The sequence below is a fragment of the Lissotriton helveticus genome, chromosome 2_1 (genome assembly GCF_964261635.1).
Source record: "Lissotriton helveticus chromosome 2_1, aLisHel1.1, whole genome shotgun sequence".
Lineage (NCBI taxonomy): Eukaryota > Metazoa > Chordata > Amphibia > Caudata > Salamandridae > Lissotriton > Lissotriton helveticus.
Genome location: NC_136059.1, coordinates 1644397696 through 1644411886, shown reverse-complemented (window position 1 = coordinate 1644411886; position 14191 = coordinate 1644397696). Strand labels below are relative to the sequence as shown.

The window sequence follows — 14191 nt, the reverse complement described above, 5'->3', positions numbered from 1 at the left end:
GATCCGAAAGTCTGTGATCCATTAAAAAATTCTTGATCTTATGAGATAATGATTTCTCAAAGGTCTCTCTTCAGCTACTAATACTGCACAATTATGAGCTTTAGGGTAAAAAAATATGGTGGTCTCTAATCTGGTGGCATCTTGGGATTTAATAACTGTCCTAGAAGGGCTTTAGAAGGAACATTTGAATCCTTGTAGAGGTCAAATATTTTACGGCTTTCGTTCAAAGTAGCCTTCCTGATAGAAATAGCATCGGGTAGAAGGATAGGTGAATTAGTGGCATTCATAATTATTTATCTGTACCACAGAATTTTCCATATAAAGTAGTATTCATGCCGGACACAAACTTTAGACCAAAAGTCCAAAAAGGTTTTCTACCGTTCACAAGTAAATATTTTCCTTATCTTTGGAGAGGCTTCTTCATCCTCAATTCCTAAATCTTTAGATATAAAGAGGGCACTGTTAACATAGCTGAACAAGACACAGGATTTTCACAAATCAAATGCCCTTTTTAGGTCTCGGCCAGATCCAGCGCATGCGTTGTTCTCGGCCGAGACATTTAGTAGCTCTGAGAAATGCTTCTTTGCCGGCGATCAGCTTGCTAGAACGCGCACAAGAGCTTGTGCGTGCATGTGCGTTATAGCATGCTGATCGCCGGCAAGGTAGCACTTGCGGTGACGCGCGTGCAAACCACGAGCGTCACCGCTCGCTTTTTTTTTTCGCCCACCAATGCTTGTTTGTGATAATCTTGCTCTATCTCGTGACCAAAGATCTCACTAACGGAAAAGCCTGACTCTACAGAACCGAGCACACCATGGATACCAGCATGATTGAAGGCAGTTTGAATGTCACTCTCACCATACCACTGCTCATGCATTGCAGGGTATGACTGGTCTTTTCATTGTGAAATGTGCCAGCTGTGAACAACACATTCGTTCTAAATCGCGCAAGCTACACAACTGCTTTATCCAATCGCATTGACACTAGATGATGCAGCAGTTCCATAATGACCACAATGCTCTGTATGCACCCATTTCCCTGGAACTGTGGCTCATGGTGATGGATGCAGGTGAGTGGATGGGGTGTTGCCATTAATGGAATGAAAAATAATGTGGTTTAAATGCATAGTGACGGCTCACAATTATTTACATTCTACTCCATCATACATGTTCGGCGTTCGAGTCTTGCACAAGAAATCCAGTTACGTTTGGGGAGACAGTTGAGCTAGTATTTTTCATGTGGCTATGTGTCATTAGCGTGGAGTCGTGCTGTGCACGTCCTAAACTCCTTTGTTTTGATTACTGTAATATCATTGTCATTCCTCTGAGTGAAAGAATGAATCGTATATTCGAAAAGCTCTGTGCATTGAACGTCTTAACTTCAAAGAAATATTGAATGAAGGTGACTGCAGTTACAGGACTCTTTCATTATATTAGAAACTAGCAGCCCGTCCGAAGTTGTCCGGGTATGAAATAGAATGTGTGTAATGTGTTTATTCAGATACGGTCATTCGCGTGTTCCCCCGCTTGAGGCCCACCTGAAGCCCTGGTTCATGTTAGCAGGGGCGTGTCCCCCTGCTTGAGGCCCAGCTGCAGCCCTGGTTCATGTTAGCAGGCGCATGTAATTAGTGTAGTGATCCGCCGCCTGAGCCCGGCTACAGCCCTGGCTGATGTTAGCAGGCGCGTGTAATTTGGTTTAATGTGATAGTTCAGTAACAGCGCGCATGAAAGGCTGCAGTAATTGTTCCCACAGACACGCTCAGTCGCGTGTGCCCCACCTTGAGGGCCAGCGGCGACCATCTAACAATTAGAATTGTGTGAGTCTTGAATGATTGGTTCTTGCTGTTCTTATTTTTTTATGACCCACACCGACGCTCTTCGGCCCCAGTTCTTTTTAGACGCACCCAGGCCAAACCACACACTGCTTTTCGGCCCTTTCAGACGCACCCAGGCCAAGGCACACACTGCATTCGGCACCCCCAGTATGTGTGAGACAACGGGCAGTCCCCCAAGGGAGTCTTGCGAATGGTTACTTACCACACTTCGAGGTGAACGCCTTTGTGACGCCCCCAGCACACGGCCACAGCAGACGATCTGATTAATGTACGACCCAGATGGCATGAAGTGAGGAACGTAGCACACGCCCCCAGCGTTTGTCACGCCCCAGTGTGCCCCTTGATGTGGCGCAATTGCGTAATTGGCGCTTCACATGGCATGAAGGGCGGACATATGCCCACAGCGCGTACACATGCCCACAGCGTTTGTCACGGCCCCAGCGTGCCCCTTGATGCGGCGCAATTACGACTCACATGGCATGAAGAACGGAACGTACCACACGCCCCCAGCGTTAGTCACGCCCCCAGCACAAGCCCACAGCAGAACGCAGACACGCCCACAAGGGACTACTTTGCTGGCACGGTTCTTTTACCTTTTAAATGTATATGGTGGCCGTCTGCATAGCCAAAGTCCTTCTGCTGCAACTGCCCTTTCCAATGCTGTATTGGGTGCTGTGATTGGTGCTGTGCGGTTCGTAATTTCCCGTGGCAGAACCACCCCGCATTTAAATCCACAACCAATTCCCCCAGCTGGGAGAAAAACGGGACGAACTTGCGTTTGTCTTCACTTATGTGCTTTTTTATTTAATCCTCACAGCATGGAGTTTCTCAAGCGGGCAGGCACAAATCTACGCGTTTCAGGATAGCATATCCCTTGTTCACGATCAATTTGGCTCCAGGCTCTCAGTCTCAATATAGTGAGTCACATTATTACATCATATCCTGTTTGATGTTATTTTGGCCCTCGGCCTTCTGGATGATGTAGTTTTTTGCAATTTTTTAATTCATTTTTTTATCCGTCTGCATAGCCGATGTGCTTCTGTTGCAACTGCCCTTTCCAACGCTGTATTGGGTGTTGTGATTGGTGCTGTGGTTACTGAGATTACCCGCCTCAAAGGTTTGGGCTCTCTCTTTATATTATTAGTATGGATATGGATATTTGACGTGTGCACTAGTACGAGAAAGCAAGCTGCAACATCCTTTCTTTACAGAAGAACTTAGTAGGCCCAAAGAGCTAAGGAATCTGGGGTGCTTGACAAATCTAGTGAACACGAATGTTAAATGTTATAATTGTATATACTGCAGACTAATTGTAAACTTTCTGATTTCTAGGAAGTTGGAAGCATCATTGGAAACGTAAGATCCCGTAATTTGGCCTTTATTTCCTAGAGTATTCTGTTGAATGCAATATCATACTTTTTGTTCTTGTCTTGTGCAGAAAGGGGAGTCAGTGAAGAAGATGCGAGAGGAGGTGAGATATATATTTTTTTTATCCCTTTCGAGTGAAGAAATTGAAAGTGCTAGTTGGTAAACCACTGGGTTATAACGCACTCCAATGGAGTAGGCGTCTGATTTTGCTAAATGTAGCTGCGCACATGTCAGACATTGCACGCAGCTATGTCTGCCTGCAAACATTCAGATTTGAGAATGTGCACATCTGGTGCCTATATAATGTAAATGTAAATGTAAATGTACAGAAATTTATATAGCGCAAATCACCGAGCGGTTTCTAAGCGCTTGCTTAGGGAACCCGTCCTGGTATTCCCCTGTGAGATAACCCCAGCAGGGAATCCGCAAGGTGAAAGCCAGGCATCCCACCGCGAGGGGCCATTGTGGAGACTAAGCAAGCTATTGCCCAGAGTCGCAGAGTGTGAACCCGTGAATCGAGTAGGCACCGGAGCGAGAATTGTCAAGTCCATGGACATTTTAAGACTCAAGACACCGCCGAGCCGGGAATTGAACCCTGGTCCCAGGCTGACCTCTGCTTCCAGGTCTGCCTCCTCTAACCAGTGAGCCACACTTCTCCATGCATCTGCGGCCTTTTTGTGTGAAATCTACCAAGTCCTAGTTGCCCCAAGACTTTCATTGTGCAAGGAGAGACTAAGCAAGATTTGAACACATCTGTCCGAGGTAAAAGTAACCTAACAGGGCTAGGTACAGGGTTGGATTGGGATTGAAAATCGGCCCGGGCACGCAAAAAAAAGAATCGGCCCACATTTGCATAATCACTCCTCAAATCACTGTTTGGCGTAATCTTATAAAAAAAACTTTAGGACGCTGGGGTAAAAAAATGCATGCGTTAAGTTTACAGTGGTGAAACAAGTTAGGCCACTTCTACTCAGGAACCCTGCCACCACTCAGTATGTGCACACATTAATGGGCCGGCCAGCGAGACAAAGGGAGTGACACCTCTAGAAAGGCCACTCAGACACCTACTGGGCCGCTGGCTGATTTCGAAGAATAGAGACAGCGCCCAAATGGCCCCCCAGACTGCTAAAAAAAGAGGCCCACAGCAGCACTCGGACACCGGCCCATCGGGCATTGCCCGAATGCCCACGTTACCAATCCGACGCTGGCTAGGTAGCTGAATGAATGGTAGAAATACTTTCGGTTTATAGTGTAATGCAAGCTAATCGTTTGACAAAGCTGGTATCTATGAATGCTAAATATATATTTACTTTGGAAATCTTACTTACAACAGCTTTCACGCTGCTTAAAATGGATAGTGAATTAGATTTGCATTCGCTGGCCAACTGTGGGTAAATATTATCTGTTGAAATGCGTGCAAGTTTTATGGAACTCTGTATCTCAACTGCTCAGATGTGACACAGGTGCAAATGTACGGGTGGGCATGCCTGAGCACCAATGCAACTGACTTTATTTATTTGGGTTACGACTTTGAATGGCAGTTGTTGCCGGTATATACAATGACATCAACTTGGCTTTTATTTATCATGTTATTAGAGCGGAGCTTGTATAAACATCTCGGAAGGAAACTGCCCAGAAAGGATAATCACTCTCGCTAGACCTTCTAATGCCATCTTCAAAGCATTTTCTATGAACATTGACAAACTAGAAGAGGTCTGTCTCAATATATTTTGGGTAGTGCAAATATCTAACGGGGGTGTTGGCGAGTAAAAACTTGGCATTGAAAAGTAGCTTTGCCCCCCCCCCCGCCCCCCCCCCCCCCCGCCCCCACCTGGCACGTGCCGCGAATTTTCCTGGTTGCTCGTGTGAAATCGCCATCTGACTTAAATGTCCGTAATACACATGATCAACTTAAAAGATGTCGTGGAGTTTAACTCCACCGTTGAGTGTGTTTTTTTTTGGTCTGGCTAATGGTCATACCACAGACGTATGGGAAAAACGTCCTCGTGCACATTACATAGGTGCAACATTATGTCGCAGGCAAAGTAACCTGTTCTGCATGCAAGCAGCTACACCCCCCCCCGTGTCTGTATTGCATTGCACAGAAGGCCCGTTCAAATTGCTAATTCTTGTTCTGTGCTAAGGCCCGTCTTTCTTCTCCATGTAAAAGTGAATGCGTACCATGAAATATAAACTAATCACAAACTTTTTAGTTTTTGGTATCGTGGCTGCGATACTTTCTCAAAGCTAGACTAGCAACCAAGTGGAAATGCTTGCCTGAGATGAAGTTGCTTGTTCAGATTTTCTTTTGCAACATGGTTGTCTGATGCTTTTGTTTTTTTCCTGCCCACGAAGGACATCAGTAGCGCGATGACCAACAGTACTGCTTCCAGCAAACCCCCTGTCACTCTGAGGCTTGTGGTCCCTGCCAGACATTGTGGTTCCCTCATTGGGAAAGGAGGTTGCAAGATTAAAAAGATCAGAGAGGCACATTTGTTGGTTTTTAACCCATTGGGTGCAGTCTTTAAGTGGGTAGATGGCATATCTGCCTTTACGCCATGTTGTAGGCCCCAGCTAGAGCAGTCTAGGGTGTTAAGACATACTAGATGAATGGCTAGTAATACATGACTTAACAATGAGCTTTAATGCTTTAAGTATACATGCCTCTTTGGCACTTTGACCTATTGAGAACACCTTCCACCATTGTTTAGTTCGATCGATTCTCTGGGTCCAACAAACTTAAAGCGCTTGGTTGGGTTTCACTTGTCCGCCAATTGCCTTTGAAACCATAAGTTCTGTAGTGGGGGACAGTTTGAATTTCAGAGGTCCGTCACCTTACTCAACTTCATTCTTCCCTTACGAAACTATCTTAGGCTTTGCATCCTGGGGTTAAGCCTTTTCTTTTTCTTCTCCTTTGAAGACCACTGGAGCACAGGTGCAAGTAGCGGGGGACATGCTACCCAACTCGACAGAAAGAGCCATCACAATTGCTGGAATTCCTGCTTCCATCATAGAGTGCGTCAAACAGATATGTGTGGTTATGCTGGAGGTAAGTCTGCAATAGCTGTTCACCCGGGCGTGACCGCTACAGCTACGTCTTGACGCTTCACCCACCCGGTGGCCCCCTGATTCACTCGGCGACTTGCCTGCACTCCTTCCAGTGAGCGGTCACCACTCCAGTACCCAAGCAGGAGATCGGCGGTCCGACCCTGCTCCACTACTGTTATTCTGAACCAATGGAATCCCACTGCAGTTCGTGGCTCAGATTCTGCAGTCCCGTTTCCACTATACTAGCCATTCTCTACGACTACGTACTTGAGAATACCGGCATCGCCTGCCGCCACACCGAGGTGTGCTCCTCGATCGCTTGGCTCCATCCAGCCCCTCCCCCGCCAGTAGCTAAACTCTTGGACCACACTGAGTGCTCCGCGCCATGGCCACATCACTTTCCAATTTTGGCAGCCCGGTCCTGATGAAGATCCTGACTAGATAGGATCGAAACGCCGTCGACCCAACATACAGCGCACCCTCAAATTTGGTTCCCAAACAAAAACATTCTTCTAGATTTATTGACGATGAACCATTGTTTCTGTACATATTGTCTTCCACTTTGTCACCTTGCGTCCTTCGCTGTGTTTTTTCACCTGCAACTCTTGCGTCACTCTTTGTCTCACGATCACCAAGTGCACAAAGCCCCCTTGGGTTACCACAGCATTTTATGCCAACAGTGCTTCTACAACTGTCCTGTATAAAATGTTTTTAAATATATGATGCCACATGCACTTTCTAAAAAACTTGATACTGAGAGTCTCTCGTTCTTTTGCGACCTTGTAATGTCTTGTACATACTCGTATATTTGTTTTTCTCATTAAATCCGATTGAGATATTGTTGCTCTTAATATAGGCATATAAAACAAGGCAGTAATCCAAAAGTAATCCTACTATGTGAACCCTAGTCTAGGTGTACCTATAGTGTGTGTTTGTGTAAAGCCAAGAATCCCCCCAAGGGATGATCCAACCCTATTACCTGGTGGGAGAGAATGAAGGACCCCGTCTCGGTCAAGAACTGGACACCCCTCACGAGATGTCAGACCAATGCGTGGTGAATTCTCACCATGCAAGGACCTCTGGTGTCAGCTGGAGTGCCTCATCTGCCAATCTATCGGGATGCTCATCTTTTATAATAGAAAGCAGCCTTGCAATGTGAGTATAGATTAGTATTGTTATGGATATGTAGATAGCCCAGTCGCCCCGTGGATGAAGATAGAGATGACGTGCAATGACATGTTCAGGGCATTGTGATAATGTTGTGCGAAGCTAAATGTGTGAACAAGTTAAGTTTCAGGGAAATAAATCCAACATTGTCGCGCACGCAAATATGTACAAAAGGTTACTGCTGAAAAATAGAACAATGTAAGCAGTAAGCTGCTTCTCTACATGGGCCTAACTTGGGAATGTAACAGTTTTACGATAAAATGGTGCTTCCAAAATTTCAGTAATACCCAGACCATACATAATGCAATTTCTTTCTTACATAACTGTGCCTTGAACACCTTCTCAAGGATAGTAAGCGCTATGTAAAAACAATTACAATTAACCCCTTCGATGCTAATGACAAAGCCAGCTCGTCATGGCCGTTACCTGCGCTGCGCGCATGACGAGCTGGCTTTGCCACGAACCGCGGGATTTTTAAATCTCAGCGCACAGCGGGAAAACCCGCTAGCGCGCATGCGGTTAAAAGCACACACTTCACAGCTCAGTTGTTAACTCTTTGTACTACCAGTTAAAAAGAATAAATCTTTGTCATCACAAAGCTTCCAGTGATTTAGTCAATTAAAGCCAGTACTGGCTCCCAAGCATCTCTTACGTTTGCAGATTTCCTTTTACATTTGCAGATTAACACTTAGCGCACATTTGCATTTCTTGCAGGCAAGCAGCCACCCTGACAGGAAGGCTTGTCTAGCTGTCTGCCTGGGTTTCACAGCACAGGAAACTCCCTGAATGACACCCCAGCTGAAGGATTTTAAATATTGACGGTTGTCTGTTTCCAAAAAGTAAGGGAACATTTTTACATAAATTCTTTGTGTGCTGACAATATGACAGACCTGTAAGACGCCATTATTTCGCCACAATTTTACATCTAAAACGAAGTGCACGTTTTTGGGATTCCAGGCAGGAGTGAGGCCCCAGACACCTGTGATCAGCAGAAAGCACGTCCCCCTGTCCATGACTCCAAAGCCCCCCTGGGGATATCTCCCCACAAATTGAAAACCCTTGCCGCAGAGCAATGAATAGCAGGGAATGCTGCAGCACTCCAGGAATGAGCTCCCATGACAACTGGCAATGGATTTGGTTGGGGGCAAGACAAATTGAACATCGAAGGAAGGGGTAGGGATGAATGTAAAGAAGTGGGGTGACAGGTGAAGTTAGGGTTGCCATTTTGTTTCAGATACAAATACCAGATATCTGTTCAGTTCTGAAATCATGAATGGGCTTAGAAGCAGTATTATAATATGAATTTGTGTAAAAGCCATCAAATTATTTTGGTCTGCTGATCCTTTGCAGATCCGCATGCCTTCATTTTGTATGGTAAGTATGTGTCCCCTTTTTTATTGTTATTGAAATACATAGAGCATTTAACAATTTTTGGAAAACTCATTAAATATTACGCACTGAATGGTGGAGTAGTTGCCATTAATTTTGTTGCAGGACAGTATATTGACTCTGCCACACATGAAACGGATTTCTTTAACCCCTTGGCTGCTGGGGTAATTCCCCCACGGTGCGGGGGGAGTGGGGGTCCGCGGCGCCGCTGTGCTCATGATGATCTCAGCTCCTCATGACTCACAGTGAAGCTGTGCTCAAGGCGACCTGAGCTTGTCACAGACCTGCACACTCATTAATTCTCTCGCTCAAGCGGGGAATTTGCCGCACGTGGGCGGGCCGCAGCCTTTATGACGAGCTCGTCATGAGCACACAAGGGGTTAAAGACCACAATGGGGACATATACTTACCGTGTAAAATGAAGGCATGCGAATCTGCAAAAGATCAGAAGACCAAAATAATTTGATGGCTGGAACAACAATGCAAATGCAATGCAGCATAGGCTTGGTAGTTCGAGTCCAATGAGTGGATCTAAAAACACCGACAATCCACGTTGGGGTCTACTATGAAAATATTCTTGCACTGAATAGGAGAACATTTCACATTGTGTACAAATATGCCAATTTGTTTTGAATTATCACCGCTAATTTTGAATAACTACAACGGAAGTCCTCTTTTTGTGTCAACAGATTGGTGTTTAAAAACAAGAGCGACTGACCACTCTTCTCTGCATATGAATAAGACCTAGTGGGGTACTAAACATGTCATGCTAATCACAGACTCTCTGAAATAAAGGATGTTGGGTTATACTCCGAATGGTGGTCTCGTCATTCTATCAGATGTGGCAGAATTGTACAGAACTGTACACCTGCTGTGTCAGGCGAAACGCGTTACTGACTGAGAATTAAAGAACTGGTGGTGGACTAAACCTCTTTGTGATCGTTTTATATACCTGTGGAAGAAAAATAAATACCAGCGCGCTCCGCCGGCGTACAATGATCTGCCTGCCTGGGGAGACAGAAGGAGCAACTCGTCTTGGATATATATATATATATATATATATATATATATATATATATATATATATATATATATATTTATCCATCCACCTTCCTCCGTGAGACGAAAGAAAGACGAGGCCACAAAAGGGGAACCATATGGAGTCAGCTTTATTCAGAAAACACCCGTTCTGGCGGATGCATTTTGGCGTGATGCCTTCTTCAGCGCCTGGGGTGTGTGTGAGGGCACGGGGGCCGATGAACAAGTAAAATACCCCGCCCACCCCTCAAGTTCACAGTTAACTCCGCCTCTCCCAGGTGAAATCCTTCAGCGTGTGCCTCCTGATGGGCGCCTAGTTCACAGCGCCTACAGGTCCCAAAATGCAGTGGATATGTGAAATAGGCATTGCTGGGGTGGAGAAAACTGAGAGCATAGTTATTGCTGAGTCCCCAAAGTCAGAGTGTCCCCAAATGTCAGCTTACTCCTTAGGTCCCCAACCGCAGCAACCTACAAACCATGGGGCCCTTTACAGCGGGGGCAAGGAAGGGATACTCCTCACCGACGAGCAGCCAAGTGGCTGCCACACCGCTCCGTATCTTCCCGGACTTGTAGGTGGGCCTCAGTGAATCCAGTTCCCTGGAAGCAACAACAGTTCCGCAGAGCAGAGGCCAGTGAAACTGAGGCCAACTTGATGCCACGGGGACCTCGTGAGCGCAGCACTGGTAGTCGCGCAAATATATCCATCCACCTTCCTCCGTGAGACGAAAGAAAGACAAGGCCACAAAAGGGGATATTCACTATAAAAACCATAGGTTTCAGACATATTATAGTCAGGAATTAGCATTTAAAAAACCTTAGAAATTCACTGAAAAAAACATAGGTTTTAGGGGTGTTATATTAGCTGGACAGTTCACTCGTACAAAACCATAGAAATTCCTCTGTTATAGTTAGTTCTGCTAACTATAACTCGTGCGCCCGCAATCCACTGCTGATGATGTCACATATTACATCATTCATGACATGGTCAGTGACATCACTGATGACATCACTGATGACATCATCCAGTGAATGTGGTTTGGTTCGTTATTTAAATATGTATTATATATATAGTAATCTGCATTGAAGAATGAGTGGATATATAAATATAAATAGCTGGATGGAGGATTTAGTAGCAGTGTGATTGACTGTTTACTTAACTAATTTATAGTGAATCACTAAATATATTGGATAGTGACCAAACTGTGTGAATATCTGTATCACTTTGTCAGTTGTTGTGTAAACTGCTGCACCAGTTGGATACTAGCTATGTGAAAGTCTATATTAGTTATTGATTAGTTAACTGAGTATTTGTATGGGAGAATGAATGTCTGTGTGGTTCGGTGGGGGGTTGTGACTGCTCAAAGATGTGTGAATAGTTGATTCAGTAGGTATATGAGGTTAAGGCTACATGTTATAACAGTTCTTTGGGTGAGTGAATATCTTTATGGGTGTGGTGATGAGCAAATATATCTCAATGGTACATGTCCAACAAACTAGAAAAATAAAAGGCAGTGTATGTGACAGCTGTATATAAATAAGTATACATAAGACTCAGTGATTGTATGAGTGACTGTATGGATAACTATATACTTGTAATAGTGATTTTATAACACACTAAATATGAAGTGATGTTTGTATAAGTGTGTAGCTAAGTAAATGTAAATATGCTCCATTGTTTGCATAAGTGAGTAGGATGACTTCATAAGTGAATAGGATGTGTGCTGGTTTGTAATGTCGATATAGGTGTATAAGTATACTTGATAGTGTTCTATTGATCATTGACAGCATGTATGAGTGAATCTATAGGTAAGTGATTAGATGTGTGTGTAGATCTAGGAATCACTGAGTGGGTTTTTAGAAACTTGTATTGTTGTGTCAATGGATTCAAATATGGTACTCTGTATTTTACAGTGAGTGATGAAAGGTTATACTAGTGTATGATGAGGTGCATCTGATTGTCACGTGGATGATGTCATCAGTGATGTCATTTGAGATGTCATCAGTGATGTCATCAGTGATGTCACTGACCATGTCATGAATGATGTAATATGTGACATCATCAGCAGTGGATTGCGGGCGCGCAAGTTATAGTTAGCAGAACTAACTATAAAGGAGGAATTTCAATGGTTTTGTGCGAGTGAAATGTCCAGCTAACTATATCACCCCTAAAACCTTAGGTTTTTTCAGTGAATTTCTAAGGTTTTTTAAATGCTAATTCCTAACTATAACATGTCTGAAACCTATGTTTTTTCAGTGAATTTCAAAGGTTTTTTAAATGCTAATTCCGAACTATAACATGTCTGAAACCTATGGTTTTTTCAGTGAATTTCAAATGTTTTGTAAATGACAATTGTTAAATGTAGTAATTGGTATATTTATTTTTTTATACTGATTTATTACATTTGTTTAAACTATTTACTTTTAGATCTTTATTTTTAATTACATTATAATTACATTACACATTACATTACAAAATATACTTTTCCAGAATGAATTACTTTAGTTTAAATACTTTGCAAATAGGCAATAGACTTTTAAGTACAGTAGTTACAGTTGTTGCAATGGGCAACACAATTTCAAACAATGCAACATTGAGCTCAATGGAGATTTCTAGTTAAATGCAATTAGTTACTTTATGGATTACTTTTCTAACCACAGGACTGGATCCTAGATTCAGTCCTGGGACATCTCCTGTAAACAGTTGAGTAAAAGTGTTTTGGTTACAGTAGTGATTTTTAAGGAATATTATTGTATTTGAAAAGTTGACCTAAAAACCTTTTCACATAGAATCATCAATGTTATCCTATGGGGGGAAATTCACTTAGCAGGTAAGTAGTGTTATTGTTACTTTTTCTTACTCAGTGGTGGATACTGGATCCAGCACTGGTGCATCTCCTGTAAACAGTTGAAAGAATGCGTTTAAGTCATACAGGCGATTGTCAAGGAATATTTGTAGTTTGTAAAATCGACACAGAATCTTTTCTGGTGAAAACCAGACAATAGATTCCTATGAAAGGAAATACAAGTTACTGGTAAGTACGTTTAGAATTGCTTTTCAGGGTCAGTGCTGGGCTAAAAGATGCAGCACTGGGTTCTCTCCTGATAACAGGTGAGTACATCGGAATTTGTTGTTCGGATGATTTTAGGTGAATATTTTAAAGTTCCAAAACTCCACACACAGAAGAATTTCCAAGTGAAACCAGACAATGTTAGCCTATGGAAGGAAATTCGGAAATTCAAGTTACTGGTAAGTACGGCTAAAATTACTTTTCAGGATCAGTACTTGGCTCAAAGATGCAGCACTGAGGTCTCTCCTGATAACAGGTGTGTAAATTGGAATTCGTAGTTCAGCTGATTTTAGAGGAATATTTGTAAGTTCCAAAACTCCACACTTCCAAGTGAAACCAGTCAAATTTACCCTATGGAAGGAAATTCAAGTTACTGGTAAGTACGGTTAGAATTACTTTTCAGGCTCAGTACTGGGCTCAAAGATGCGGCACTGAGGTCTCTCCTGATAACAGGTGAGTAAATCGGAATTCGTAGTTCGGCTGATTTTACTTTGGTCTACTATATATAGAGCCACTTTCCTACACCATCCCCTCCCTTCACCACTGTGTGAACACACCCTGTGTCCGTTTTAATTTGGGAGATTAAGTCCCCTTGAATCCTGAGGGTCCCTGAGGTTCAAGTAGTCCACTAGGTACCTCCAGGAAGCGCCACAGAGCTGCGTTGCAGAGAGGTGTAAAAAGATGCACAACCTTGGCCACCTCTATGCAACACAGCGCAGTGGCACTTACTGGAAGCACCTAGGGGGCTAGTTAGCCCCCAGGGGCCTTCAGGATTGAAGGGGAATTATTTCCTCAACTTAAAACACGCCACAGGGCGTGTTTGAACACGTCAACTCAGGCCCTGTACCCTCCCTTCACCCCAGTGTAAACGCGCCCTGAGTCCGTTTTAAGTCCCCTTGAATCCTGAGGGTCCCTAGGGTCCAGCTCACCCACTAGGTACCTCCAGTAAGCGCCACAGAGCTGCATTGCAGAGAGGTGTCAAAAGGGGCATGGCCTCTTAACACCTCTCTGCAACGCACTCCCTGGCGCATACTGGAGGTACCTGGTGGGCTAGTTGGCCCCAAGGGACCCTCAAGGTTGAAGAGAAATTAATTCCTCAACTTAAAACGCATCACAGGGCGTGTTTGCACAATGATGAAGGAAGGGGGCGGGCCTGAGGTGACATGTCTGCAAACACGCCCTATGGCGCGTTTTAAGTTGGGGAATTAATTCCTCTTCAATCCTGAGGTCCCCTGGGGGGCCAACTAGCCCACCAGGTACCTTCAGTATGCGCCAGGGA

General features: G+C 44.1%; 1 protein-coding gene across 1 annotated transcript; it reads left to right on the top strand.

The window, feature by feature from the left end:
- The first annotated feature begins 814 nt into the window (after positions 1-814).
- LOC144819882 (poly(rC)-binding protein 2-like) lies at positions 815-7215 on the top strand. Its single transcript, XM_078677601.1, has 7 exons — positions 815-883; positions 3167-3190; positions 3273-3305; positions 4799-4915; positions 5558-5689; positions 6123-6251; positions 7198-7215. The coding sequence occupies exons 1-7, from the start codon at positions 815-817 to the stop codon at positions 7213-7215; spliced, it is 522 nt and encodes a 173-aa protein (XP_078533727.1).
- The last annotated feature ends 6976 nt before the right edge of the window (positions 7216-14191 follow it).

Excerpts from the sequence above, each read along its gene's own strand:
- LOC144819882 (XM_078677601.1), top strand. The coding sequence starts at position 815 with ATGGATACCAGCATGATTGAAGGCAGTTTGAATGTCACTCTCACCATA. Across the intron at positions 3,306-4,798 it reads TGAAGAAGATGCGAGAGGAG|AGCGGAGCTTGTATAAACAT; the intron begins GTGAGATATATA and ends TCATGTTATTAG. Across the intron at positions 5,690-6,122 it reads AGATTAAAAAGATCAGAGAG|ACCACTGGAGCACAGGTGCA; the intron begins GCACATTTGTTG and ends TCTCCTTTGAAG.